This window comes from Microdochium trichocladiopsis (assembly GCF_020744255.1).
Source record: "Microdochium trichocladiopsis strain MPI-CAGE-CH-0230 chromosome Unknown B0I36scaffold_6, whole genome shotgun sequence".
Taxonomy (NCBI): domain Eukaryota; kingdom Fungi; phylum Ascomycota; class Sordariomycetes; order Xylariales; family Microdochiaceae; genus Microdochium; species Microdochium trichocladiopsis.
Genome location: NW_025763549.1, coordinates 108540 through 134112, shown reverse-complemented (window position 1 = coordinate 134112; position 25573 = coordinate 108540). Strand labels below are relative to the sequence as shown.

At 56.1% G+C, this 25573-nt stretch overlaps 7 protein-coding genes across 7 annotated transcripts; 2 read left to right on the top strand and 5 right to left on the bottom strand.

The window, feature by feature from the left end:
- Positions 1-103: 103 nt before the first annotated feature.
- Positions 104-1918, top strand: B0I36DRAFT_363396 (Alpha/Beta hydrolase protein; the record flags this gene model as incomplete). Its single annotated transcript, XM_046158795.1, has 2 exons — positions 104-949; positions 1022-1918. The coding sequence occupies 2 exons, from the start codon at positions 104-106 to the stop codon at positions 1916-1918; spliced, it is 1743 nt and encodes a 580-aa protein (XP_046011059.1).
- A 257-nt stretch (positions 1919-2175) lies between these two features.
- Positions 2176-2706, bottom strand: B0I36DRAFT_244570 (uncharacterized protein; the record flags this gene model as incomplete). Its single annotated transcript, XM_046150067.1, has 1 exon — positions 2176-2706. The coding sequence occupies one exon, from the start codon at positions 2704-2706 to the stop codon at positions 2176-2178; it is 531 nt and encodes a 176-aa protein (XP_046011058.1).
- Positions 2707-3547: 841 nt separating this feature from the next.
- B0I36DRAFT_374524 (fungal-specific transcription factor domain-containing protein) lies at positions 3548-6409 on the bottom strand (the record flags this gene model as incomplete). Its single annotated transcript, XM_046160280.1, has 5 exons — positions 3548-4084; positions 4149-4533; positions 4604-5218; positions 5307-6181; positions 6314-6409. The coding sequence occupies 5 exons, from the start codon at positions 6407-6409 to the stop codon at positions 3548-3550; spliced, it is 2508 nt and encodes an 835-aa protein (XP_046011057.1).
- Positions 6410-7169: 760 nt separating this feature from the next.
- On the bottom strand, positions 7170-8914 carry B0I36DRAFT_374523 (general substrate transporter; the record flags this gene model as incomplete). The annotated part of the gene is made up of 4 exons (XM_046160279.1): positions 7170-7448; positions 7520-7905; positions 7988-8466; positions 8532-8914. The coding sequence occupies 4 exons, from the start codon at positions 8912-8914 to the stop codon at positions 7170-7172; spliced, it is 1527 nt and encodes a 508-aa protein (XP_046011056.1).
- Positions 8915-11478: 2564 nt separating this feature from the next.
- Positions 11479-14510, bottom strand: B0I36DRAFT_289970 (cora-like Mg2+ transporter protein-domain-containing protein; the record flags this gene model as incomplete). Its single annotated transcript, XM_046151691.1, has 6 exons — positions 11479-12232; positions 12331-12441; positions 12541-12852; positions 12962-13444; positions 13702-13727; positions 13850-14510. 6 exons carry the CDS (start codon positions 14508-14510, stop codon positions 11798-11800), a joined length of 2028 nt encoding a protein of 675 aa, XP_046011055.1. The 3' UTR covers positions 11479-11797.
- Positions 14511-15517: 1007 nt separating this feature from the next.
- B0I36DRAFT_349766 (uncharacterized protein) lies at positions 15518-22443 on the bottom strand (the record flags this gene model as incomplete). The annotated part of the gene is made up of 3 exons (XM_046156827.1): positions 15518-19635; positions 20556-20614; positions 20819-22443. The coding sequence occupies 3 exons, from the start codon at positions 22441-22443 to the stop codon at positions 15518-15520; spliced, it is 5802 nt and encodes a 1933-aa protein (XP_046011054.1).
- Positions 22444-22712: 269 nt separating this feature from the next.
- Positions 22713-23821, top strand: B0I36DRAFT_349765 (uncharacterized protein; the record flags this gene model as incomplete). The annotated part of the gene is made up of 3 exons (XM_046156826.1): positions 22713-22995; positions 23036-23317; positions 23421-23821. 3 exons carry the CDS (start codon positions 22713-22715, stop codon positions 23819-23821), a joined length of 966 nt encoding a protein of 321 aa, XP_046011053.1.
- Positions 23822-25573: the final 1752 nt, after the last annotated feature.

Below are 25573 nucleotides of genomic sequence, written 5' to 3'. Positions count from 1 at the left end.
TCGGACAGAGTGCTCCGTTCAATTCAAAAGCGTGGAGAACACCACCACACGGGGTCCACGCCAGCCACAGCGAGAATTAGAATCGTCAGGGCGCACACACATCATGTGCACTAGCTCGGTCGCCAAGGTCTTCTGGGCTGTCAGCTTCGCTGCAGCCCAAGTCGCCAGCGCCAATTGGTCCGTCACAGACTTTGACTGGAACTCGGTCACCCCGTCAAGCACCCTCAAATTCACGCCATGCTACAACGCCACGCACCAGTGCGCGAAGCTCCAGGTGCCCCTCGACTGGCTGGATCCGGACAATGACGCACTCGACGCCGTGACCATTGCCGTCATCAAACGGCCCGCCGTTGTCGACGAGAATGACCCGACTTTCGGCGGCACCATCATCACCAACCCCGGTGGACCAGGCGGCCCAGGCGTCGCCTTCGCGCTGGGCTGGGGCAAGGGTTTGCAGGAGAAAGCCGACAGTGAGGCCAAGAAGTACGCCATCTTGTCCTTTGACCCGCGTGGCGTTGGCCTCACAACCCCTGCTGCCGACTGCCATCGCGACGAGTTCGCTCGTGGGGTCTGGAAGCTCGAGAACCGCGCCATCGGTCCTGTCGACGGCGGTCATGCTGCCGTGGCACAAAAGGCAGCAAGGGCAGTCGTCTTTGGGCAACTCTGCGACGACGCTGGTGGTGAACACGGCATCCACAGGTTCATGTCGACCACCAGTGTGGCGAGGGACATGATCAAAATGGTTGACGACCTGGACGACATTCGCAGAGCAGCGTCCAGCAAGGGAGACCGTCTCGAGCTCCGAGACTCTCAGGAGCCCTCTAGGCTGCTGTACTGGGGCTTCAGCTATGGCAGCGCGCTTGGCCAGTATTTTGCTTCCATCTATCCTGGACGTGTCGGCCGGATGATCTTGGAGGGAATTGTCGACATCCATGACTATCACCATGCGGTAAGGGTGACCCCTCCCACACCTACATACATTCGATGACACGGCGTGTTCTGACTTACATTTGGGGGTTAGAACGGCCTCACGAATCTCTGGGACACCCAAGAGACGTTTGAATATCTGTGGAACTCCTGCTATGAGGCACAGGACGACTGCGCCCTGTACCGGCACGGCGACAGAGGCCCCGGGAATATTGAGAAGCGGCTGCGCGGGTTCCTTGAACAGCTCGAACAAGAGCCTGCACCCTATCTGCACAACAGGACCGTCGTCTCCATCTCAAGTTATGACGTTCGAGGCGTCATTTTCCAGGGCTTGTATGACCCGTTGACGCAGTTCCAGTCTCTTGCCGAAATACTCAAAGACAGCATGAACGGCAACTTCACTGGGCTTTACTCGAGACTGCAGCTTCCTGACCACACCACGTCAGGACTTCCCAGTTCTTATACATGGATGCGCGACGCCATGGTGGCCGTCACCTGCGGCGATGCCGTGTCTCGAGCCAACGTGTCCATCCCTGAAATCGAGGAGACGATCAAGCAGCTCAAGAAGGACTCGCCGGACTTCGGCCCAGAGTGGGCGCGGCATCTGTACGAGTGCCGTGGCTGGACCGCGAGGCCCAAGTACCGCTTCGAAGGTCCCTGGGGCATGGGGCCGGCCGACCCGGGCCTTGTCGAGGGTAAGCCCGCCGCGCCCGTCTTCTTCATCACCAACAAGGCGGACACCGTCACGCCACGAGAGAATGCCTATGTCGCGGCCAAGTCTTATGCCGGATCTCGGGTCCTGCTCCAGCACAGCGTGGGTCACTGCGCCACGAGCTGGCCCAGCAAGTGCACCGCCGACCACATCAAACGGTACTGGGATGCGGGGGAACTGCCGCCCGAGGGGAGTTCCTGCGACGCCGAGTGCACACCATTCAAAGACTGCCCAGAGAGTGTCTCGATGGTGGCCCAGGCACACTTTATGGGAATGTAAAGACCAGTGGCCGCGGTCTTGAGCCGAGCGCTTTGGCTTCCCTTGCAATGTTCCTTGAAGGGCAGGGGGAGGTTGCATTATCATCACTTTTGTCACACGGGAGGGCCGAGACGGGCCATAGAAGGGCGCGAGCAATGACAACTAGAATTTCCCTCGAGATATATACTGATGCTGGCAATGTACTATGCCAAGCATGTTGATTTCAAAAACTGTGCACAGAATTGAACCAGCCCACCAGGAGATCCATTAAACATCCCTTACATGCCGTCGGCAATCATGGCGTTGATGAGCTGCACGTGGCGGTTGGCATTGGTCTCGCTCCACTCGTTGTCGTAGTTGAGCCCGTACGGCCAGATGTGGCTGCCGCCACAGTTGATCACGGCTGAGGCGCCGTCCCAGGAGCGCAGCAGCGGCAGCGCCCGGGGCCAGTCGCCCGACGCACACTTGGTGTTGAAGGCGGCCGTCTGCCCGATGCCCAGGGTGTGCGAGATCTCGTGCATGGCGGTGCGCTCCGTCATGTACGACCGGTTCGAGCCGAAGCGCAGGTCGCCGTTGTAGTTGGCCTCGGCCGTGGGCACGCCGGGCGTGTAGTAGACGCGGATCGTCTTGGTCGCCGTGCCGAGGCGGTCGTAGCGGGCCACGGCGAGGCGCATGGCGGCCTCGATGCGCGTGTAGGCGTCGGCCTGGTCCGAGGTAGGGTTGGCGGCCTTCTCGAGCGACCAGGTGAGCCTGGCCGACGCTCCAGACACACATGCCACTGCGGCGACGAAGATTGCTGACAGACGCATGATTGAAGCAAGTGATGGTATCAAACTGGGAGCGAGATGGGGTCGGCCGATCGTCTAGCTGACACTCGAAGCAATTCGACGCTGGGTGCGCGAAGAAGTCGGCATGGGCATGGGCAAGAGAGGTCCCTTTTATAGTTCTGCTTATCGTGGGTCTTTTCTCTATAGAGATCGTCAAACACAGGTATGCACGGCCGGTTCCTGGCCGTGGTGTAACCCAAGTGTGGGCACTTCCCCTTCAATCTGTCTGTATAGACAGGCATCAACCGGCATTGCTCGGTTGCATGACCGACCAACCCTGCGCCAAACATGCAGACCTCTATGCGCGACCAATCAAACCTCGTCGTGTCGAAACGCCTGCAACCAGGCACGGGCGGGTGATTGCAACGTCAAAATCTACTCCAAATTTGACCCTGGATTGGTGCAACCTTGGCACGATACCGCAAGTCTTGGCTGCCGGATTGAGAACGGAATGGTCATGCTTGCCACGGAAGGTCGCGCGTTGAGCCAATGCAGAGAAGAGCGTATGATCGCCATCTTTATTACCGCGCCAATGGTGAAGGGATTGGGATAAGCTCCACACACGCGCACGGCTTGTGATCGTCATGCATGACTCGACATGGCTTGTGATCGAGAGTGTTGCAAGCAGCAATGTTCAGACCCGACTGGAAGCGAAGCCCTCCGGGCTGAGGCATGCCAGCATTGCTGCTCAAGGTAATCGGCCTGTCCTTGTAGTTCCTTTGTAGTGTCGGCGCTGACGTCAAGATTGGCGGACTGAGCCATCGACTGGGCGGTGAGAGCTTTGAAAGCGCTCACCGTTGGAAAGGCGACTCCTTTGCGGCCTTCATGGCTGACCACCCCCCGTAAAGCCCATTCCCGAGGTATCTGGAGGCACAGAAGTTGGCACAAACGGGAAGTGCACCTCTGGCTCAAACACGTGGCTTCCCATGTCGCCATATGCGTCAAAGACGGGGAAGTGCATGATGTCCTGCATGGGATCGTCGACCAGGGGCGCGAACTGGCTGCTCATTGTGCCGGAGCTCAACGGCACAGGGTATGCGAACGGATCTTCTTGAGGGAATAGCAGGCCGTGATGTCGGCCATGAGGCATATTGTAGTGTGAGCCCGACGCCCGATGGGGTCGTGCTGTCGCCGCAGGGCGTGGCATTCCTTGGTCTTGTGTGGGCATGGACACTTCCGTGAGACTGAGAGGCCATGACTGATCCGCTTGGAACGGCGTCATTGGTGCCGAGTTGCTGGCAAAGTCTCCTCGGGCATGACCTTGAGATGGTGGTCGGTCAAGAGACCACTGCTCGGCGTCGGCAGAGTTAGCGGGGGACCCGTGGAGAGACATGCGACTGGGAAGCTGTTTGAAAAGAGCCTAGATAAAGTCAGTGGGGGCCTACAATGGAAGATGAGCATGGATATGGCGAAAAAACACATACATCGAGGGCAGCCGTAATGCGGTCTGCAGCGAGACTCTTCTGCGTGAAGCTCGAGATGCCATCTTTACCCATCTGCGCATCCGCCAGAATGGCGGGTAGAGTCGGCGCTTGAGGGTTGTTGAGGATGTAGATGACGAGACAAAGCACCGCAGTGAATTGCGTGTACGTGTTGAACCAGTATGGACCCAGCAGAGCAGCGCGCTTCTTGATCTCGAGACCGATATGCACAATATTTCGACAGACATGGATGCCAGCTGCGGCTAGTGCATATACACGGCTATCAACAGCAGGCATGCCAGGGGAAGTGCGCGGTAGGTGGTGCAGGAAGGGGCGGTATAGCATCATCTGTACATGGGCAAAGGCGAAGCGGAGAAGGATTTTGATCCTGCAGCCGTAATGATTGTCAGGTCAGCCATGTGCACCTTTGACGCGTGGACATCCTCACCAGCACATACCTTGCTCGCTGATCGTCATCATCCTGCCCTGGATGCCAACTGGACGGCAGCTGCCTTTGCCACTCGTGCAACGCGTGTTCAATCTCCCGGATGCGTGCGTAGTTGATGCTGTAGGTTGCATTTTCTACCTCGCCCGCAGCATTCTGGGGCGGGTAGACGTGCTCGAGGATTTGGGCGAGGATCTTCATTAGTCTGGTGTGAGCGTTGAAAGCTTGGAATACGGACGATGACCCTGGTGGAGGCCGTGCAACGTGTGTGTCAGTGATATACTCGTCATCGACTTCCGTTGGTAGCTGCTGATCAATATCCTTGTCTTGAAGGAGAATCGGGAGGCCAAGGGTGGTAGACAGGTATATGTCCATTTGCCGGATTGTGTAGAACAGCCGGCGCCTTGTCTCCGTTTCGATTGGAGTCAAGGACCCTGGGGGAAGATTTCTGTGCAGGCCCATCCGCAGGGCAGAGCGTAGGGCGACGCCTACCAAGGTATAGCAACCGCCCAGGTTGCCAGTTGCTTGCAGGAACTGAATGATGAAGACAATGGCCTGCAACGTCATGATGTTCCGGCACTCGTGGAAATCTTGCAGGAACATGCGAGCAGAGATGTAATATTTGTACCTGGAGGTCAGTGATTAGCGAAGGCGCAAACTCATTCCAGCGGTGAAGCGCGCGATGGAAACTCAGCTCAGAGTCGCCTTTGACCTACCCTTGTTCCATGCCCTCCTCGTAGTGGTCTGGATTGGTCGGGTCGTTCTCGTCAATGTCGTACATGGCCCCAAGGGCCATGACCGCAAAGAGTAGGCCCACAAAGCGCCGCTCTGCAGTTGTGTAGATGGACGGCCGTGTCTGATAGAGCTTGTCAAACATGGCAAAGAACGAGGGGACGTGGACAGTGCGCAGGAGGCAGGAGCCACAGTCGAATGCATATTGGCACAGGACACGGGCGGTCTCACGGTCCGGGAGTCTGGAGTGGTCATACGAGGACTGCCACGGCACTCCAGCCAAGGCCGGCGTCCAGGCTATCGAAGGCAGGGACGCGTGAGGCAGGAAGGGGATGCGAGAGTCGTAGCGGGTGAGCTCGGGGAGCTCCTGGGTGATGCGGCTGAGGAAGGCGGCGCTGGACGAAAGCCCATAGAAGTCGGACTCGCCGCCATCGTCGACCAGGTTGAGCTGAGCAAAGTCCTGGAACAGCGAGATGTTGCGGGCGTCCTCTGCGGCCTTGTCGGCAGTCTGAGGGGAGGAGGCGGTGCTGGCGGGCGTCTGGGCCGCTGACGAGCCGGCCGTCCTCGTGTCCGCACTGAGCGCTAGCTGCTCGGCTGGAGTTGCAAGCGGAGGACCAGGACGGCGCAGCAGCTTGGCCAGGAGGGACTCGGCTGCCTGCAGCTTCTGCTGGAGAACCTGGAGCTGGCCGTGCTGGACCAGGTCGTCCCGCCTGGGCAGCGCGGTATAGGTACACGGGGACGAGAACTCGGCACAGCCGGAGCAGGGGTTGTTGCCGTCGCACTTGATCTTGCGGCGGCGGCAGTCGTCGCAGGCCTTGCCAATGCGGCGGCGGCGACGGGCGGCGGCAGCAGCAGCGGACTGGTGATGGTGGTGGTGGTTCTGATCGGCGACGGCCGGGGCCGGGGCCGGGGCCGGCGTCGAGGTGGCTGGTGCCGTGGCCGGGATGTCCCCCCTCGGGGCTAGCCGGGGGCCGGCCGGCGGTGTGGCAACGGGGTGAGAGGTGTCGGCACCGCCCTGTGTCCTGCTTTTGCTGCTGCTGGCAGCAGCTGGGCCGGCGGAGACAGCAGCTCCGGCCGACGAGGCCATTGCGATGGGGTGCTGGGTGCTGAGTGGTGGAATGGAGGGGCGGGCGCAGGGAGATGATGAATGGTCAGCGGGGTGCCATGGTTCGGTTGCCAGGCTGCCGCCCTTGTGCCAGCAGTGGTAAGTGGTGGCCGAGGGAGAGGAAGGATGGCCCGGCTGACCGACTGCAGTGTGGCCCGTCTCTCGGTGACTGCGTGCTGTTCGGTGGGCAGTCGGTGGGTGTGCTGCGCAAGGCAAGACGAGGGAAAAATTCAGAGACACCGTTGGCTGTATTTCGTCACCTTCCTTTGTGGCGCGTGGTGCCGCACGGGAAGAGAGCAGTTTAGCGGCTAGAGCTAGCTAGGGGTACTTGATGGCCCCGTTCCCGTTCATCATCGAACCAATCAGACTGGCTCCAGCCGGAAGCTCGGAATCAGGAGCTTGGCTGCTAGGGTCCCTAGCTCTATTAGGACCCTCGATTCCCAGTGGGCGAGAGCATCTGCGCATGCGGTGGCCTCACAGCTGTCATCACATATTTGGGCAGGCGCGTTGTTACCGAAACGAGTTTCGGTGTACGACTTTTAATTCTTCACCTCTTCTCTCTTAGCAACTGGCAGAGTATCGTGTACTGAATACTGCGCCTCGTCAGATAAACGAGGCAACACGCGTAAACTAGTCTCACTCCCTTGTTCGACCCCATTTGCAAAAGTCCTTTTGGTGGTCGGCTATGAAGTGAAGAGACATGACATCCCACATAATCCAGAAGCCCCGAAAAAGCCACCTCTCACTCCGCATGCACCACATGACCCTCCTTGGGCTCGTCCGCCGTGGTCGAGCTGCCCATGTCCAGTCTTCCGTGCAACTTCAACTGCTTCTGCATCTTCCCTGCCGCCGAAACAGAGTTCTCGTCGGTTGCGAAAATGCAGTCTATCTCTTCCAGCGCCAGGTTGGACGTTTCCGGGAACAAAAAGAAAATGATGGGGATGAAGACAATGTTGGTCGCCGTGAAGATCAGATACGTCTTCCACTGCAGCCGGTTGATCAGAATGGGTGTGATCATGACCTGTTTAGTGCACCCAACATGTCAGCAACAAGCTCCCAAGTCAATAGAGGGTTCCTGTTCGTAATACACACCACAGTGAAATTCCACAGCCAGTTGGAGCTCACTCCGATGGCCGTCCCTTTGGTTCGCGCATGTAGTGGCAGGATCTCGGGGACATAGACCCACGGCACGCAGTTCATCGTGGCGCCAAAAGTAAACATGTACGTAAAGAAGAAGGCGATTGCGGCAGACGAGAAGGACTTGCCCCGAGTCGTCCCGTCGGACTGAGACAGCAGCGCCGCAACAAACATCATCGAGGCGCCCATGAACAGGGATCCCCACATCATGGTCGGCCTACGGCCCATGCGATCAAGAGCGAGCGAAGGGATGAGGGATCCCAGGGGAAACATGAGCTGGATGCAACCAGCAATGATTTGGGCCAGGCGGTGCTCCAGACCGACATTTTCCTGGAGCACAGCTGCCGGATATAAGCCAGGGTTAGCCATTGATTTCCTGCCGGGCGAGCAGCTGTCATGAGGAGGGGTACAAAGGTCACTCACTCAAAACGTAATAAACAACGAGGTTTATGCCACCAACCTGGTTCATAAACTGACCAAACCAAGCAAGAAAGACTCGCTTTCTTGTCTTGACCTTGTCGTTGCGAAATGTTGCTGACCACGATGCCTGTGCCTTGTCCTCCACCGCAAGCGCCTTCTGGATCGAGTTGACCTCTTCCAGAATGTCGGGATGATCCGTTGGCTTGTCGTAAATAGCTGCCAGAACTCGGAGTGCCTCCTCACGATTGTTGCCGTGGTTAAGCAGCCACCGCGGCGACTCGGGCACGCCAAAGACAACAAACACGACCCAGAAGGCAAATACGGCTTGAAAAGCGAGAGGGAATCGCCAGGCAAAGGCTCCGCCAACAAAACTGAGCGCAAAGTCCCACCAATAGGCAAATGCGATGCCGAGGCCGACAAACATGACCTCTTGGGAAACAAGTCGACCTCGCCGTTTTCCCTCACAGAGCTCTGATTGATACCTGTTATTGCGTGAGCAAGTGGCTTCCACGAAAAATGCAAGCTGTGGACCAGGTGAATGCCCTACATGGGAACAGTGGATGTCTTCAGGCCTGTGCCGACGCCTGTGATGATCCGTCCAACGATGAGATGCGCAAGCTGGTATGCAGAGGCCTGGAGTGCAGCACCCACGATGATCCAGGACATGGCAAACCAGATGGTCCGCCTCCGGCCAAGGAACTCGCCAATGAAAAAGTTGAGAAAGCACCCAAGAATTGCACCGATATTATAGCTGCCCGTGATGAGACCTGTCAGTGTGTCGTCTGGGTGGTTGAACTGGTTCAGCCAATTTTCGTTCTCGAGGATGCCCCCAAAGACACCTTGTTCGTAGCCGTAAAGGATGAAAGCGCAAAGGCAGCAGGACGTGACGGCCCTCTGCAGCTTCTTGCCACTCCCAAACCAGGTTCTCATCTTGCCGTGGGATGCTTACTCGGACCCTGTCAAGGTAGGAAGATGAGCAGACGAACAGGTCGACTTTTACGTAGTAGTTCAAATAAGGGAGGTGAGACGCGGGAACCACCTCCTCATGCATGCTCATGTCAAGGAGACAACTGTTCTTTGTGAAATCAATTGGCCTTCTCGGGAATCCCAAAGGGGGAATCCGCAGCATGGTGATCGCGTCAAATCGGAGATCACATTGGCTTGTCGTCACAGACTACGTCAGAGCTTGCGGCCCCACGTGCGGCTCGACACAGGGAAGCAATCCCCACGGGGCCGCGCCTTGCGTAGTGTGGGACAAGGGCGGGCTTAACTGGGCCGCCACCCCAACTCCAAGAACTACCTGTATCTTAGATGCATCTGGATGAACTTTGTACTCCAATCGCTACCGCATCCCCAATTTATACTTCCAACGTCCTCTCGCGTGCTAATGAATTGTCCTCCTCTGCCGTCTTCATCACAGTCGCCCCAGCGAAGTACTTGAACGCCCTGTCACCTGCGGGCATATCTCGGGCTCCGATTGACCCTCAGCAGGAGATTTTGGGCTAGTCTCACTCGAATTAGGCCGATCCAAATCTAGGGATCTATCGCGGCTAGTCCATCTCTGTCACAGCGTCGACTCGCCCTGGCAATACTGACCCTGACGAGCCATGGGCATCCCATTCTGTCCGCCTTGCAATCGCCCGCCTACGCTTTCGATTCGCAGGATCTACTTATGGACATTGAGCGGGCATGGGACTAAGGTTATCAGCTAGCATAGAGATTAGAACTTGGGAAACATCGTTTTGTTAACAAGAGACATTCGATGTGCCTAACGTCTTGTAGTCGAGGCGAGCCTAGATCATGTTCAAGGGTAACGAGGAGAGCAATAATGTTGGAGGGCAAGCCTGATTGTTCAAATATCGCCACTCAGCCCTCCTTAGACTGGCACAAAGGGATCTAACGCGACGTGTACCGTTAGCGTCAGCTTTTCCCACCACTAAATATAGCCAAAGATCTTGACATGCCCTTCTGAGCCGTGTACTTGCTGGGATTCAGGTGAGCTGTTAGATTACGTGCACAAAAGCGGACAACCAGCAAACGGGACTCTCGCAACAATTGAGCATACATCGGGTCGACCTCGAACATGCTACTCAGCATAGCAAGGGGATGCTATTTGTGGACAAGATTATAAATCGTCTCAAATCTGACATTGCTCGATGGACTCCCCGTGTGGTGCTGTCTGCTTAGGCGAGGAGCACAAAACCAACCACGCTTGCCACTGCCACCCACGCGAATTTCATCCTCGAGTCCACAATCGCGCTCGCCGCACCCGTTGGTAGTGCAACACCCTCCCGCGCGGGAGTATCGGCCTTGACGCAGGCAAACTGCATGTGGCCTTCCGTAAGGGGTTTTGAAGTGTCGTTGCTGCCCCAGATGACAATGACAGGGAACGTCTTGGAGCCGTAGGTGTTGTAGTAGTCGAATTCGTTAGCACGCTCCCACAGCAGTGTAGTGTCATTCATGAAGGTACTGTTCATTGCCATTCCTGATTGACCAAGGAAGTGTTAGTTAGAGGCCTGCCATGGTGCATTCCTAATTAGAAGATGGAGGAGTTGTAGTCGTCCTGGAGGTTCAAAATAAGAAGTTCCGCATCCTCCTAAGTGGCACCGACATGAACCGGCATTCCAGGGTGAGGGGTTTCGCCAGGGGGGACAACCTACTAGTAGAGAATGGCACGGTGTACTCCCCACCACAGCTTGGGAGCGACGAAGACAGCGTCATGTCGCTGCTGACGATGCGTGGATCGGCCATGACGGCATGGCGCATCTTTTCCATGCATTCCTGGCTCATCGCGCTCGCGGGACAGGACCAGTCCTCAAGATCGTTGGCATCCGCCACCGTGTGTAACGAGTTCCCGGTCCACCAGCTGACCATTGTCACGTGCCACGACTTCAAGGTCGCTGCGTCTTCGACAGCCCAGTCCCCGTCGGCATCTGTGAGCGCACCGGGCGTGCCCGGAGCCGGAGGCACCAGGCGTGCCGTGATGGTGGTCGAGTTGTTGGGAAAGACCTCATAATACATTGGACCGGTTCCGTTCTGGGTGACATTGAGCTCGAGACTCCACTGAGCCGGCTTTCCCGGGAAGGCTAAATTCAGGTTGAAGCCAGGGACAGGCACCCTCCCTGTGGCGTCGGGGTTGGAATTAGGCGCGACATATAGAGCGGTGTCGTTAGACGCTCTAGTGAGGCGTGGCCGTGGTCAGGCTGCTTAGCCCCAGTAAGACACCTGAGAGGAATGCCCAACCGTACGGCATGGAGGATCGTGTTGGGAACATGATTTGTGTAGTGCGAAACAGGTCTGCGTCTAGTCTCGACAGGTGTTATGCATTCAAGGAAGATATCGCTGAGAGTCCTTAAGATCCTCGCAGATCAAGCAGAAGCATCTTGAAGTAGGGATTCAGTTATTTCCTTGCATGTGCCGTGGAATTTGCACACAGTAAAAAAGCACTATGATCTTGACAGGTCGTGTGCCAATGCTAGTGCTTAGCGTGTGTGCAGTGACATTTCATTTGTACCTTTCTCGAGGCCAGCCACTTTTGATATGTATTCGCTAGCAATGACGTCGAGTGCAATTGCAAGGGTTTCACATGACGTGCGGACTCGCCAGCGGGTGCTTTAACTGGCTGTTACTGTACACTGCCAAGAATGGCTTATTGAAATCAGGCTAGTTTCGCAAATCCTTCTCCACCGACAGCCAAGCCTCACTTCAGCCTTGCGCTGTAATCAGGACGACGGGCCAGGTCTCGTGTTTGACTGGTGTTGAGATCCCACGGGCAAACATGCCTAAAGTCCGCAGAAATACGCAGCACGCCAATCACGCAGCACTAGCTGCAGGCATCGCAGCTGCGTTCTTCTCCCCCGTTTTCTGCGTCCCTTGCGCTGAGAACAAGAAAGCCATGCGATGCACTGCTCGATCTAAAGCCCTGAGGACCGCGAGTGCCCAAGAACTTACAACCATGGCTGCGTGCCGCACAAGCGCAAAGAGGATGTTCGCATCCCCACGGTTTGTCCATGCAGCTTTGCTCCCCATTGTCACCCCAGCCCGAGTGGGATTTGCAGGACTTGGGACGCCCCACCGGATCGGGTTCCAAGCTTTGAGTCTGTCACTTGACGGGAGCAGACGCGTTCCGATCAACGCGGCGATGGCGAGAACGTACGTGACCGCGCAGAACCACTTGATGAGCGTCCAGAAGAAGGTCTGGGTCTCGGGAACGGTGTCGGCATTGAAGATCTCCATCCCGAAGAAGCTCTGTGACAGGAGCGGAAGCGTGATGTCAGCATAGTGTTTGCCTTGCTTCAGCCAGAGGGTCTAGAGGGCCAAGGTTCAAAAGAAGAGACAATGCTTACTGCTACAAAGGTTGGCGGAAGATAGACGATAGTAACGACGGTGAATACGAATAGGTACTTGTTGAGTTCAAAGCTCTTTTGCGCCTCGACGACAGATTGGACGTTGAAGAGCTAGATGCCAGAATTGTCAGGATGGTTATGCCAGGCTCGAGTGGCAGTTCAGACGCAACATGAGGCCACCTGCCAGTACACATGAAATGAATGACTTACGCCATCACGAAGACCGAGAACCTCGTGCTTCGACCGATCCAGGCGCTCCTGGACCCTCCCCGCAAGATCCTTATGCAAGGCCTTGGCTACGCTCCAATTCTGGTCGAGAACACGCATAGTAGCGGTGGTATGGGGATACGTCTTGTGAAAGGCATTCCCCAAAAAGACCTCGGGGTTGCGGCAGGCTCTCTCCAGAGCCTCTAGAGCACCCTCGACCTCGGACACCGCGTCGGAAAAGATGCCGAGTAGCTGCAAGACCTTGAAGTAGAGGACCGAGGCGTCGGATTTCGTCTTAAGGACCAGTCGTCTTAACTGGGTGGCGTCTTCGAGTACGTCGAGCTAGGAGAGTTGAAGTATTAGTCAGTGAGTCCGGAGGTCATGGCTAAACAAGCTGCATCCACAACAGAACGTGCTCGCTCACCTGCACCGAGACCTTGCTGTCAATGGCGTCGATAGTGCGGTTCCAGTCCCGGCCCCAGCTCTCGAGAAACGAGCAAACCTGGAGCTGTAGCGCCGAGACGCCGCTGTAGAGGCCTGCAGGATGCAGACCATACCTCTCCCACGGTGCACTGCGCCTGTCGTAGACTCTCTCGTACCCGGGGGCCATGCCCCAGACGAGATCAGGATCCTCAGCGACGCTAACGTCGATAATAGACACCAACGAGAAGTGGCCGGAAGGCTGCTGCAGAGGTAACATGCTGAGAGCCGTCGAGTACCGTCTCTCTGCCAGGTGCAGAGTCTGGTCGTCATAGAAACCCTGGAACGCAGTCCGCTCACGCACGCATCGCACACCGCGGAACCACTTCTCTGGGGGAGGAAGAACGCCATCGTCCGGACCCACGACGACAAAGGACCGGATGTGGAACATCACCATGCCATACGAGAGGTGGCCGGGCGACTCGAGCTCGCTAAGCGACATGGCGCTTTTGGCACTCTGGAATTTGATTATTTCGTAACAAGGCCCTTTGTCGCGACGTCGCCACGAGACAGTGTGGCCGTCGAGAAACACGGCACTCGGGGCAAGCGACAGGAGTGTGGCAGTCGTGTTGAAGTCGATAATGCCCGGACGGCGACCGATGGAACATAAGCTGCGTACCAGCCATCAGCAAGGCAGGAGCAAAAGAGCAGAGTGCTGGATGTAAGGAAGTATACATACTATACGACACCGCATATGGGGATCTTGGACTCTTCGTCCGTAGGCACGCCAGGTAAGATCTATGCTCGTATGGTCAGGTTGTGTCTTATCCATCACCCAGTAAGCAGAATCATTTCAGCCTTCATTTCAGCCTTCACGGTAGGGCAACCCAACGTACCTCACCAGGTCTGGCCATGCCCCCTACAGCATGGTAGTAGGTGAAGGGGTCCTCCAGCGTGTGCGGAACCACAGTAGCAGTAGTGGCCACGTTGCCGGCTTCGTCGGCGAGCGGATCGGCGAACCAGGCATCGGGCCAGACATCATCGGCGCCACCTCCTCGTGCGCCAGCTACCATAGCAATGGCACCGCGATGGGAGGAGAGCCACCTGTTGAACTTCGCCAGGGCCACTTGTAGAGTCGGGACTGCGCCCCAGCGGCGCCTCGTGCCGCCACTGAACTTCTGAAGCCAGCGACCCTGCTCCTCACGCCTTTCAATACCTTGAATATGCTCTGAGATGTCGATGTCACTGGCGCCGACTGTGCTGGCAACTTGCCCTCCCGGACACAGGGTCTTGAGGAACTCGAGGCCCAGGTTGGCATCTGGACTCTCGCGCGCCCAGTACTCCTGGTTGGAGCCGTCCCAGGCATTGTGCTTCGACTGCCATATCTCTTTGGCGAGTTCTGGGACGTGGCGGTTCGGCTCGAACCTGTCGGAGAGCAACCGGGTGATACGCTGCTGGTCGCTTTGAATCTGTCTGAGCAGCTCCACTGTGAGACGCGGCTCTTCGTCCTTGTCCAAGAGCGTTTTGGGCGGGAATCCAGTTGCCACCGCCATTGGTCGGCTGGAGGCGCAAGAATTTTGTTAACCTTAAGCCAGTTAAGACGCACAAGCTGTCTGCTAGAAGTTGGGAGAGTCGAAGACTTGACTCGGGTGCAAGGCAGGCCATGGTTGCAAGGCTGGGGATCGCGTCAGCTGAAGGCCTGACCCCTGACACCTGCATTCGCTGCCCCCCTGACGCGTCCCTGAGGCGGGTACTGCAGCCGCAGCGCCTGGGGTAAGTTTCGAGACCCCGTGATCTGACGAGTGTGATGACCTGATCTTATGCAAGCTGGCGTGAGCATGGGTCCCGAGGTCGAGACTGGTTTTTGCCAGTAGAGCACAATCAGCCAGACGTGAAACTGGTATGAGGTTCAGACTGTGACTGCTCGCTGCTCGTGCTTACAACCAATTGTAAAAATCAAAGAATCAATCGGACTGAGTCGAAGCAGTCCTTACTCAATTGAAGCGCTTCGTACTTAGTCTAGCCATGGAACTGGCCGTTGGACGTTCTCGCCGTGGCAGCATTGCTGGTGTCAAGCTGTAAACGCAGTCTAGCGCAGTACTTGCACAGGTTTGTCCACTTATGCCAAGCCAGCGTAGGGTTGGGCGCCACGGCACAACGCAGCTTGTCGGCAGAGGCTGAGTCCTCGTTTGGGGTTCTTTGAGTACAAGTCGCCAATAACATCAATCTTCCTTAACATTTAATACGGAAATCTGACAAAGTTCCTGTCGGGAGCTTGTGATATCTTGCTATGAAAAGCCTACAATTGTTCCGTACTTTGAGGGGGCTCCAGTCTGATATGAGATGGCAATAGCCATGACTTGATAGTCTGGAGCCTGAATTCATCACCAAGATCGTGAGTCCTCCTCATGAATTTTCCTTTCTCTCTCTATTCTCTCTTCTTTTCGGACACGATCACTGGAGCATGCATTAAGAACGAGCAGTAGTGGAGTGGGCATATCTTTGCCAGATTTTATTTTGGAATTGTCTCCAAGATTTGGTTCAGTAGGTTTGGCCGAGGCTACCTTGAACAAGACTTGCTGATTTCTCTGACTTTATCATCCATGATCTTGAATGTATTACCCATCTTCGCCACAGCGCCAGCGTCCATGAGGTTCTTAGTCTTGACCGCCTCTTCCATGTTTGTCTCTAGTGTCTTGCCTTTGCCAGCTCCCGCAGCGCCCAAGAGCATCCCCATGATGGCCATAGGCGCCGAGGAAGGATCTTCCATAATGTCAATCACAGACAGGGCACCGTTGGCGATCTCTCCAGCGATCATGGCCAACCTTGCCATGGTGGCCAGACCCGCAATCTCCAAACCAATTTCGGCTACAAAGGGGAACACCATCAGCACAATTGTGACGATGAGCAGAATATGCTCCTTTTTCTCCCGTTCTTCAATCTCGCCGCCGATCTCCTTGACCTGTTCCATACTCTGGCGCGCCTGCGCAAGCATTTGCACCGGAACGGCCAAGGCAATGGCAGCTTCCATGGGATCGTGCTTGGGGTCGTACAGGCCAAGGCTGACACTGAGGATTGCGGCAGCAAACTGGTCGCGTAAACCGCCGATATTGGCCATGGCCGAGTCCCAGATGGTTTTGGGATCAGTCACAGTGATCTGTTGGGCCTTGCGCGGGAAGTTCCCGTTGAGGTATTGATGATACTGGTCGGTACATAGGGTCGGACGTTCGCACACGTGAGGCACGCCGCGATCCCGAGAACCCCAGACTATCCAATCTGGAGATATTCCAAGGTCGTCTGAAAGTGCCTTTTTGTACCCCTGCTCGTCGCGCAGAGTGTAAGTAATGGTCCACGATTCGGGATCGTGCTCCGGGTCGCCCTGACCGCCCTGTTGCATCGCGCGACTAGGGACCGGGCAAGGGCCCTCGTACTCCCAACCGCTTGCCAGCGCCGATTTGTATTTGCAGTTGAAGTATTTGTTGCCAAGCCCTTTCTTTTCTGTCTCGTCGTAGTTGAAGTTGTCCATCCACACATTAAGCTTCGGATCCACCAGGCTCGCGACGTAGTCGGCGTAATGGGCGAACTTGCCTTCATAATTGTTATTTGTGTCCTCGTATGTAGCGATGATGTGGTCAAGCTCAGTCGTAAGTGTCTCGAGCAGGTATATTGGCAGACAAGATGGAGGGACCGAGCCGGCGGAGGCAGAGAGTTCCAGAGCGTCGAGGCTGTTGAAAGTTGCTGTGCACTCCACAACCTTGCCGTATATATTCTCGCCACCTGATGTATCGCCCGCGACAGCTTCGTGCCACGTCTGTAAGTCGATGGCCCAGTCTGTCGTCCCGCCCAATTTCAACGCCTCTGCCCATCGCGTCTGCGCCAGCTTTTGGTCCTTGTCCATGTACGCGACCCAGTTGCCGTCCCAGGTCATGATGTTCGAAGCCGACCGCTGATCCAACCATGTTGTGACTCTCCCAGTCTCGTCTGCCGCAATGATATTGGCAATTTCCGCATCAGAGATATAGCCCCTAGTCCGCGTGCACGAGCCTGGGTGGGCCTCGCTCGCAGTGTTGGACCCCGTGAAAAGGCAGTCGACGCCTGTGCAGTTGGGGTCTTTCATGCGAAAGCTGCGCCCGTAACTTGAGACACCCAGCATGATCTGGTTCGTTCTGGCACCGGCCTTTGTAACCATACTGAGCGCGTTGATCGTTTCTGTACGATTGACATGGCTTCGGAGGCAACTGCCAGTCGGACAGCCCGGGTTCGACCACTTGCTCCCAGCGTCCCACTGCCCATGCAGGTCGTACGTCATGTAAACAAAATAGTTCACAATTGTGGCCATCTTGTTGACTGGAAATCCCCGCAGATACCAGTACGAAGCTGGGAGAGCAATTGAGACTGTTTTCCCGACCGGGAGCTTGCTCTTGACTGCTTGTAGAAAGGCCAGGTAGTTGGCACCGTCGGTCGGGCTTCCGGGTACAGATCCTGGGATGTCAGTCGCTCCTGGGTACTCCCAGTCAAAGTCGAGACCATCCAGGTTGTTGTCCTTCAGGAACTGTACTACATTTGTTGCAAAAGTCTGCCGATTCGCCGCCGAGACGCTAGTTCCAAAGATGGGCGCCGTATCATAGTCCGTACTGAAAGACCAGCCGCCGAAACTGAGGATTTTCTTGACGCCCTTGGAGTCCATGTTCTTGAACTTGTCAAATTGCTCCTGCACGTCTTTGTCCAAGGTGACCTTGAAGTCTGGCGAGGATATGCCGGCGAACGCAAAGTGGATGTGGGTGATTGCGCTGAGGTCAATTTGCGTCACATCCATCCTCAAGCAGGGGCGGTTCTTGTTCCAGGCTTCAAAATAGCCCACCTTGGCGAACGAGGCCGGGCCGGCTCCGTTATTGATGATGTCAGTGCCGCAGTTGGAAATGCAGCCATTGGTGCTTGGCATCGCGGTCCCGACATGCCCGTTGACCTCGCTCTTGGTGCAAAACTCAGCCGTGGTACCACATTGACCCCAAACGTCGCAGCACGCATTAAGGGGACACGGATTGAGCCGAGGCACGTCGTCATAATTGGCCGGGCGCTTTGTGCCGACGACCCAAGGTCCGCAGACGGCCGATGGATCGTACGCGGGCATCGGCGGGTCTCCCTTGCTGATGCAGATGACCTGCGCGCGCGCGAGCTTTCCGCAGCCGGCAAAGCCGAACGTCCGGGCGTTGACCTCTTCGATCCAGGCCTCGGTGACGCCGAACTTATCTCCGATGGCCCAGCAGCCGTCTCCCATGGCGAGCGTGTACGTCTGGCATGTTCCGTCCGCGTTGGGCTGCGGAGTGTGATCGGGCAGGTCTCCCGCGCTGCAGCAGACATACTGCTTGACCGCCAGGTTGTTGCAGAAGTCGGTGCTGTTGCGCAAGCCGTTGTACACCATGAACTCCTTGCTCGTAATCCCACACCTGGCTGCGAGCTTCGGGCACGTGTCTCCCGAGACAACCTGGGTGTCTCGGCATGTCGCTCGGCGGTGCAGTGCCTGATGCTGGTGTGTATGCGCCATGCCCGGCCCATGCCGACCATGCCGGTGGTGGGCACTAGGAGCTCCAGAGGCCAGCGCTGGCGCCAGCACCGGCTCCAGTTCGAGATCCAGCGCGTCTCCGAGAACGGTGACGGACCGCAAGCTTGTGTCCGAGCCGCTAACGACACCCGCAAAATCAATGCAGTCCTGCTGGCTGCGCATGTACCGCTTGACAGAGTCTTGCAGAAATGCCACATCGCCACCCTCATCTGCAAAAAGGCCAAATCGAGTGTCGAAGAAGATGCGAGCCAGGCTGGCCGTGGAATCCTCAGCCTCATCTGCGGGCGGAGGCCCACATGCCTGTGCGGCGAGACGGCCATTTCCGCCGTCGTCATGCAGCCCAGCGATGTTGTCTATCAGGTCGGCCACGCCAGAGTTGACCAGGTCGCCTCCAGCAATGACGGTTGCAACACTTGCACCGGAGCGTGCAAACATGACCGAGTAGCCACATCCAGCGTCGCCGCTAGCCCAGTGCCTCTGGAGCTTTGCCAGTGCATCTGCGATGCCGCCGCCGCTGCTTGCGCTTGTGCCGACTGTTCCGTGCTGTGACGAGGTCGACCACCACTGTGTCTTTATTTCGAGCGTGGCGCGGTGGGTTTTCGCCAGGCCACACACGGCTCCGCTGATGTCCGCTCGCGCGGCCATGATGCGAGCCATCCTAGCGTTTGCTCCCTCGCGACCGCCCTCTTCATCGCCGGATCCGAGCGCTAACTCGGACATGATGATCTCTGGAGAGGGCTGCGCCGTCACGTTGTTGTTGAGCAGGCCGTAGAACGCCCCGACCTGCATTTGAGGGCCGGCCGATAGCGTGCTGCATGCCTTTATCCGTGTATGCTCCGGGTCGGCATCAATGGCCAAGACAAACAGGACTGGCGACTCTTGGCAGAGCTCGAGTTCGGTCATACTGTGATAGGTTGTCCACCCTGCCGGATCTGGGCCTGCAAACTCGCAAGCCTGTGGGCAGTATTGGAGCTGGACATTGTGTAGCAACGGGGTGACGACGTCCACATCGGCGGCCAAAACTGTGGATAACGACAATAACAGCGCAACAGCAGTCATGCCCACGCGACAGCTGGATCGAAGTCCCCGTATATGCGCCATTGGTCCAGAGGGACCTGTTGGAGGACGTGAAGAAAATAGTGAGAGAATGTGATGGGGTCGAATGACTTCCACCATAGAGTCTTGCGGTTGATGCTGTGATGTGGTCGGGTGGGGTTTTCTCATTATCGCGAGAGAATAGTTATGGTACCAGAAAACATGTCATGAGATTCAACGGCTACCGCTGCTATACCCCATTTCTCAGTGAATGTTTTCACATGCTTGAGCCTAATAGAAAGGGAGCATTTGTGCCGTCCGGACAACGGTATGTTACCCAAGTTCTCCCACGCAAATATTTCATCAACCAACAATAACTCATTTCCGAAATCGGTCCATCACCTTACATTACCAGTCCAATGCGTATGGAGAAATCCATGCCTTTCCCGGATGTGTTGTTTCCGGACCGACATGAATTTGACTTGCCGTTGCAAGTTCTTCAAGATCCCCTGGCCCGGTGGTGCGAACGCCGTCTTCTTACCCTTGCTGATGCCAAGCCAGACAGGGTTGCAATGTCCTGATGTTGGTTCCCCCTGGTCGTCGCAAGTAAGAAAAGCTTGTCCCCTGTCCCGCTCAACCTTCATCGTATCCTGCAAGTGAGATTCTCCTCCGCTTTCGTGGTGGACCGACTCCTGTGACCAACTGCATGATGCATGCGGTGCAGCGAAATTGAGGGTGGTTTCGCACTTCATTTGCCTAAAGTTCCTTTCTACGTAGCCTCTTCCCCCACCTTCTAGTCACACACCCACACTCCTTGGTCCTCACGCCGTATCACGGCACTTCAGTCCCTCTAATTGATATTCCTTGTTGTATTGGCGAGGTTGTTTCTCAGGTATGGCTCGTTGCACATGCCGACTCAGGAGACGGGTGAAAGACGGGTGACCCAGATTCAGGACGGCATGGACCAGCCCGGATCAAGTCGAGCAGGCCGCAGGTTTACCCCCATCACCTTGCTGGTTCTTTTCACTTGATGTCTGACGCACAATGACCATGGAGAATCTATGTGTATGTACCAATGCCCAATAAGCTTCGGGCAGGAGCCAATGAGTTTTATACGCCTTTCGTCTGACTCTACCGAAGGCGATATGTGAAGAATGTGATCACGCATTTTGTCCATTTTTGTGATACGTTCTCTTGAAATAAATACGAAAGGGGTGTACTATAGAATCTCATTCAAACAAATGTTGATGGGAGCTGAGATACCGCCTGACACGGCCCAGCTCGGCCCCAAGGAGTTCCCACATGCCCCAGTCCTGGCCCTCGAGGACGATGCACTGCGCATCATCAGTCAGACCGCCCGCAAGAAGGTCTTCCCCCGAGTACTGATCCCCGACCATCCAGGGATGTTCGAGTTGCCACCTTGTGGTGTTGCGCCCCCTGCGAGACGGCCTGTTGGGTGTGATGCCGAGCTCTTCGCGGCGTCTGCTCAAGTCTTCAAGATACCACTCGTGGCTCACGGAGCGCTCTGCCTCCACGTTTATGGCGAGCACAGCGGGAAGTGGCACCCTGTCGTGTCGCTTGTCTCGCTCAAACTCGTCCGGCCCGTAATCGTTCATGATGTCGGTATACGTATTTTTGAAATCCCCAGCAATGCAGGCCCGCACACATTGGGGGCGCATGGCGGGTCTGGCTTGGGCAAGCTTGTAAAGGATACTGGGAGCAGGTATCGTCGGGTACCAGATCCAGTAGGGCAGCTCGTCGTCAGGGACGAAGGGGTCCGCTGTGGGCATCAGATGATCTGTGTAGCCGTTCATGACGTGCCGGGCATTGATGGCCCTGTGCAGGGCGCGTGGAACCCAATTCCAGTCATCTTCGACTACCTTGATTATCTCGGGGTGCCGGCTCAACCACATGGCCATCGCTGTATTGCGATGGACCCCAGGCACCAGGCAATGAAGCTCATATGCAACGCTGCGGCCAGGACGTCGCAAGCGGGCGTAGCGGTCGACATTGCCTTCGTACGCGGCGACGAGAATGAGCAAGTCTTTGTGTATCGTAGGCAGATCTCGTGGTAGGGGCTGCGTGAGCAAAGCGGCCTCGTGAGGCGCGAGGATTGCCGGCTGGGGGTCTACCTGCTCCATGCCGACGCCAAGATCCTCTGTGATGTTGAAGTAGTATTGCGGCGCGGCCCTGTGTATCGTCTTTTCGAATTTGTACCTGGCTGCCAGCGTAGACAAGACGGCAGTATCGGCATTCAGCACGGCTCCAGGCTGGGGCGAGTCGAGCGTGATGGTGAGGGTATAGTCGTTCATGACAGCATAGCGAACAGGAGCGGTCATGATGGATGTGTAGATTGCGCGGGAAGCTTCGTGCGGGCTCTCGCGGGCTTCCTCGGCAATGCTAGGGTCGGGTAGCAGACCGAGCTCGTGGTACAGGTCAGCGTAGCCGGCCACGGCACAGGCGCGGCCGACCTGGTATCTCATTGCTGGAACAAGAGTAGCCAGTTGACGGTACGTGTCTTCGGCAGCGACATCGGGGTACCAGATGCAGTACGGCTGGTGGTTCGGCCGGGAGATTTGGCCCATCGGCGGCACTTCGCCGCTCATGATGAGACGGGCGTTGCGGGCGCGGACAAACACGTCGACATCGACGTCATCTGGACCATCAAAGGAGAGATTGCAGAGCCTTGTGAGCTGCTCAGAGCGGGCAAGGGCATCATGGCGGCGGATGCCGGCTACGAGGCAGAGTCGGACATCTGGGTTGCCAAGGTGTCCCGGTAATGGAAGACGCCCTTCCAGTACGGCCTCGCATGCAGCCTTGCTGAATAATTTCTGTGCTAGGAGAGCGAGCAGGTCTTGCTGGTCCTGGGGATCTTCGTGAGTATCCATTTCGTCTGTAGCCTCTGTTGTCAAGGGCGCAAGGGCGCGAAGGAAAGTGTCAGAGGAGGAATTTGCTTTCTGTTGGTCGCCCCATGTTGTCAATCATCTCGGCCCAGGCGAGTTTTCTGAGCGCTGGCCAACATTCATGGATGGTGGTGGGCGACCAGGGGGAGGGGTCCAAGACCCTAAGCAACGCCCCTATAATTAGAGACACCCCATCCGCTCTGCCCCACCCACTCCGACTGTGTCGTGCATGAGCTCTCGGCTTGGACTCACCCATGGTAACAGACGCGCAGACTGGCATTGGTTCTCTCGTTGATAAAGCAGCTTCCACACCTGGCTCTTGTGGCACCTTGGTTTGTGGGTTCCTTATTGTGCCTCAGGCAAACGAAGTGCAGTTCCCGCTCGCCCACCGCTATCATGCTTTCCTGCCAGGTCGAAGTCGCCTGGAAAACTCAACTGCTTACGGTACTCTGCCTGCTCTGTCATTTTGCTTTGGCTGGCGGGCCGGCCGGTTGCTGGGAGCGGATTGGGTCGGTGTACTATACTTATCGCATCGCCGTAAGTGCCTGGGGCGAGCATCAGAACAAGTTCCTCCCAGGACTTGCCGATGGTGAAGGTACCCACGCCGAAGGAGGACACAACTTCTTGGAAGTCATGTCGCACATTGACGATACTGAGGACATCCTCCCGTACGATGGCAAACCGACGACACTCAACGGGGTCTACCATCTGGATAGCCTCGACCATCCGGACATCTACGAGGCGTGGAAGTTCCTCTTCGCGTATGCACCGACCAACTTCCAGCTGAACAGATTTTTTGTAAACAATGCTGGTACTTGGCATGAAACTGTGGCTCAAATCCGGCAGGTGTTCGAATTAGGTGAGTCCGGTTGTTCTTTCTTCTCAATTCACAGAGCTATGTATCATTCGCGCCGAGAGCTTTCGGAATCGCTAACGAGCCTTTTGAATATCGATTTTATAAGCCCATACCGACTTGAAGGCCTCCGGCGATTTGTGGAAGATCACTTCCGAAGAAAAGATTCTCCGGGATTGTATCGACGAGACAATCAAACTGCGACAAAGCGACATGACCATCAACCTCGCAAAGGACATCCTCAAAGAAGATGGATGGAACAATGCCGTGGTCAAAACTGTGCTGGAGAAGTGGCATTACGAGGCGACGGTCCCGTTGTACTCCATCGACTTCCCTACCACTGTGCAGCAATCCGCAGGCGTCTTCACGCTTGACGAGGTGAAGGCTTTTGGGAGAGCTTATGGAACACGACGCACTGATTCCGGGCCAGCCAAGAGACATCGCCAAGTTTTGGATCAGCACAGAGCACATTTCTCGTCCGTCATGGACAGGCTGTCCGGGAAGTGCTGAGAGCAGCGCGGATGTCGTACTGTGTAGTGAAGAACGAACTAGCGTGTCATATTGCTCATGCCATGCGCATTATAACACCGTCCTTTTCGCCTTCGTTCGGTTGCTTCTTTGTTTTTACATCCTTTAATGCAGCTCTATGCTTCATGGTGCATTTCCACTTTTCTTTTAACTTTGCCAGTTCGTCAATTCACAGAAGTTTGCTTTACACTTCAAAGAGCAAGATAGGAATTTCATGGCATGCCCAAACCAAGATCTGCTGATGAACTGCCTGTTTCTCTCAATTTTCCACATGGTGGCCTCAACGATCAGCGAGGGGCAGATCTCGTGGCGGGGACTTGGATGTGGTAATTTAGAGTTCTACCCCCCGCCCCCTGCCCAAGCTCTGGGGTACCGGATAAGCTTCAAGTGTACTTGGCACTTGTGACAAATGTGCCCCGCTTTCGCAGCCCGCAAATTAGATCAAGGAGAGAGCATTGCCATGCATTTTTCAAAGACCCATCAATCAATCAACACTTCACAAAGCCGAGCCATGGTACAATGATTCTCGCAGCTAGCCGAGGACATGATGGCGCACCTTTGTGCCTTTTGGGTATCATAATACACGTGCCCTCTCGGAAACCAGCCAAGGCGATGACTTCTGACGAGGAGACGGTTGCTCCCATCGTGTTCTTTAAAGCCTTTGAAACCGTTTCAAAATGGCACAGCTGACTATGGTAATACCAACCAGATTGTCCAAGGACCAACGGGTAGTCTTGCGATGGGCTGAGGTCAAAAGATGTAACCCTCTCTCTCCAGTGGTTGCCTTTTGTCACATGTCTGCATTGTACTTGTCTTCGGTTGTCCGTTTCTCAAGGCTACTGCAGCTTCACGCAATTCGGAGACCCTAGCTCCCGAACCGCGCTTCCCAGGGTGTGATCCCGCCTGTTTACCCGGCTCTGATAATACTCTTGCATTGCCAATTGACGCACTGAATATCTGTTGGTTCTGGGATTACCCACCTGCGCAATAAATGGCAATTACTACACGGGCATGAAGAATTGCTACCCGGGCATGACTCTTACACGGGCATGACTTCTATCGCCTCTGATTCGCTCATTTTTTTCCTTCGACCCACAGGTACATCAGTGCAAAGGCGGTGAAGCAAGCTCTCTTAACAAGGCCGTGCTTTCGGTATAGTCAGAACCAACCAGGTCAACCAGGCCTCTAGAACAGGTCTTAGGCGTATATCAAAACAAGGTCTGGTTTTCAATACAGAACACGGCCAATTCCAGCACGCCCTAGAGGGCAGCTATCTATATCTCTATCCTCTAACTACTATAGATGGAAGAACCTCCTCGTCGCTGTAAAGCAGCTCCCACTGACTCCTTCGCCTGCGAATGCTAGATTGCGTCTTCCGTCCGTTGGCACGTACTCCTGTAGTTCTTCCAGCTCCAAGAACAGCTGACCGGCTGCGCGTCTGGCGCTGGGATGAGGCACTGGCCTGGCTACTAGCCTGGCTGCTGGCCTGTTGGCTCGCTTCCAGAGCAAGCCTAGCTAGCGTTGACTTGTTGTGACTTCCTGGTGGTCGACCTCGTCTGCGCCCTGTCGCTTGGCTTGCTGGATTGCTGGCTCGTTGGCCACTCGGCTGGCTGCTTGCCTCAATGGCTAGCCGCGCTGGAACAGCCTGTGTGGTGTTCTTAGGTCTGCCACGGAGAGCAGTGGCGATCTTAGGGTCGAGGATTCGTCGGTATGGATCTCGAGAGGATGGCTCTC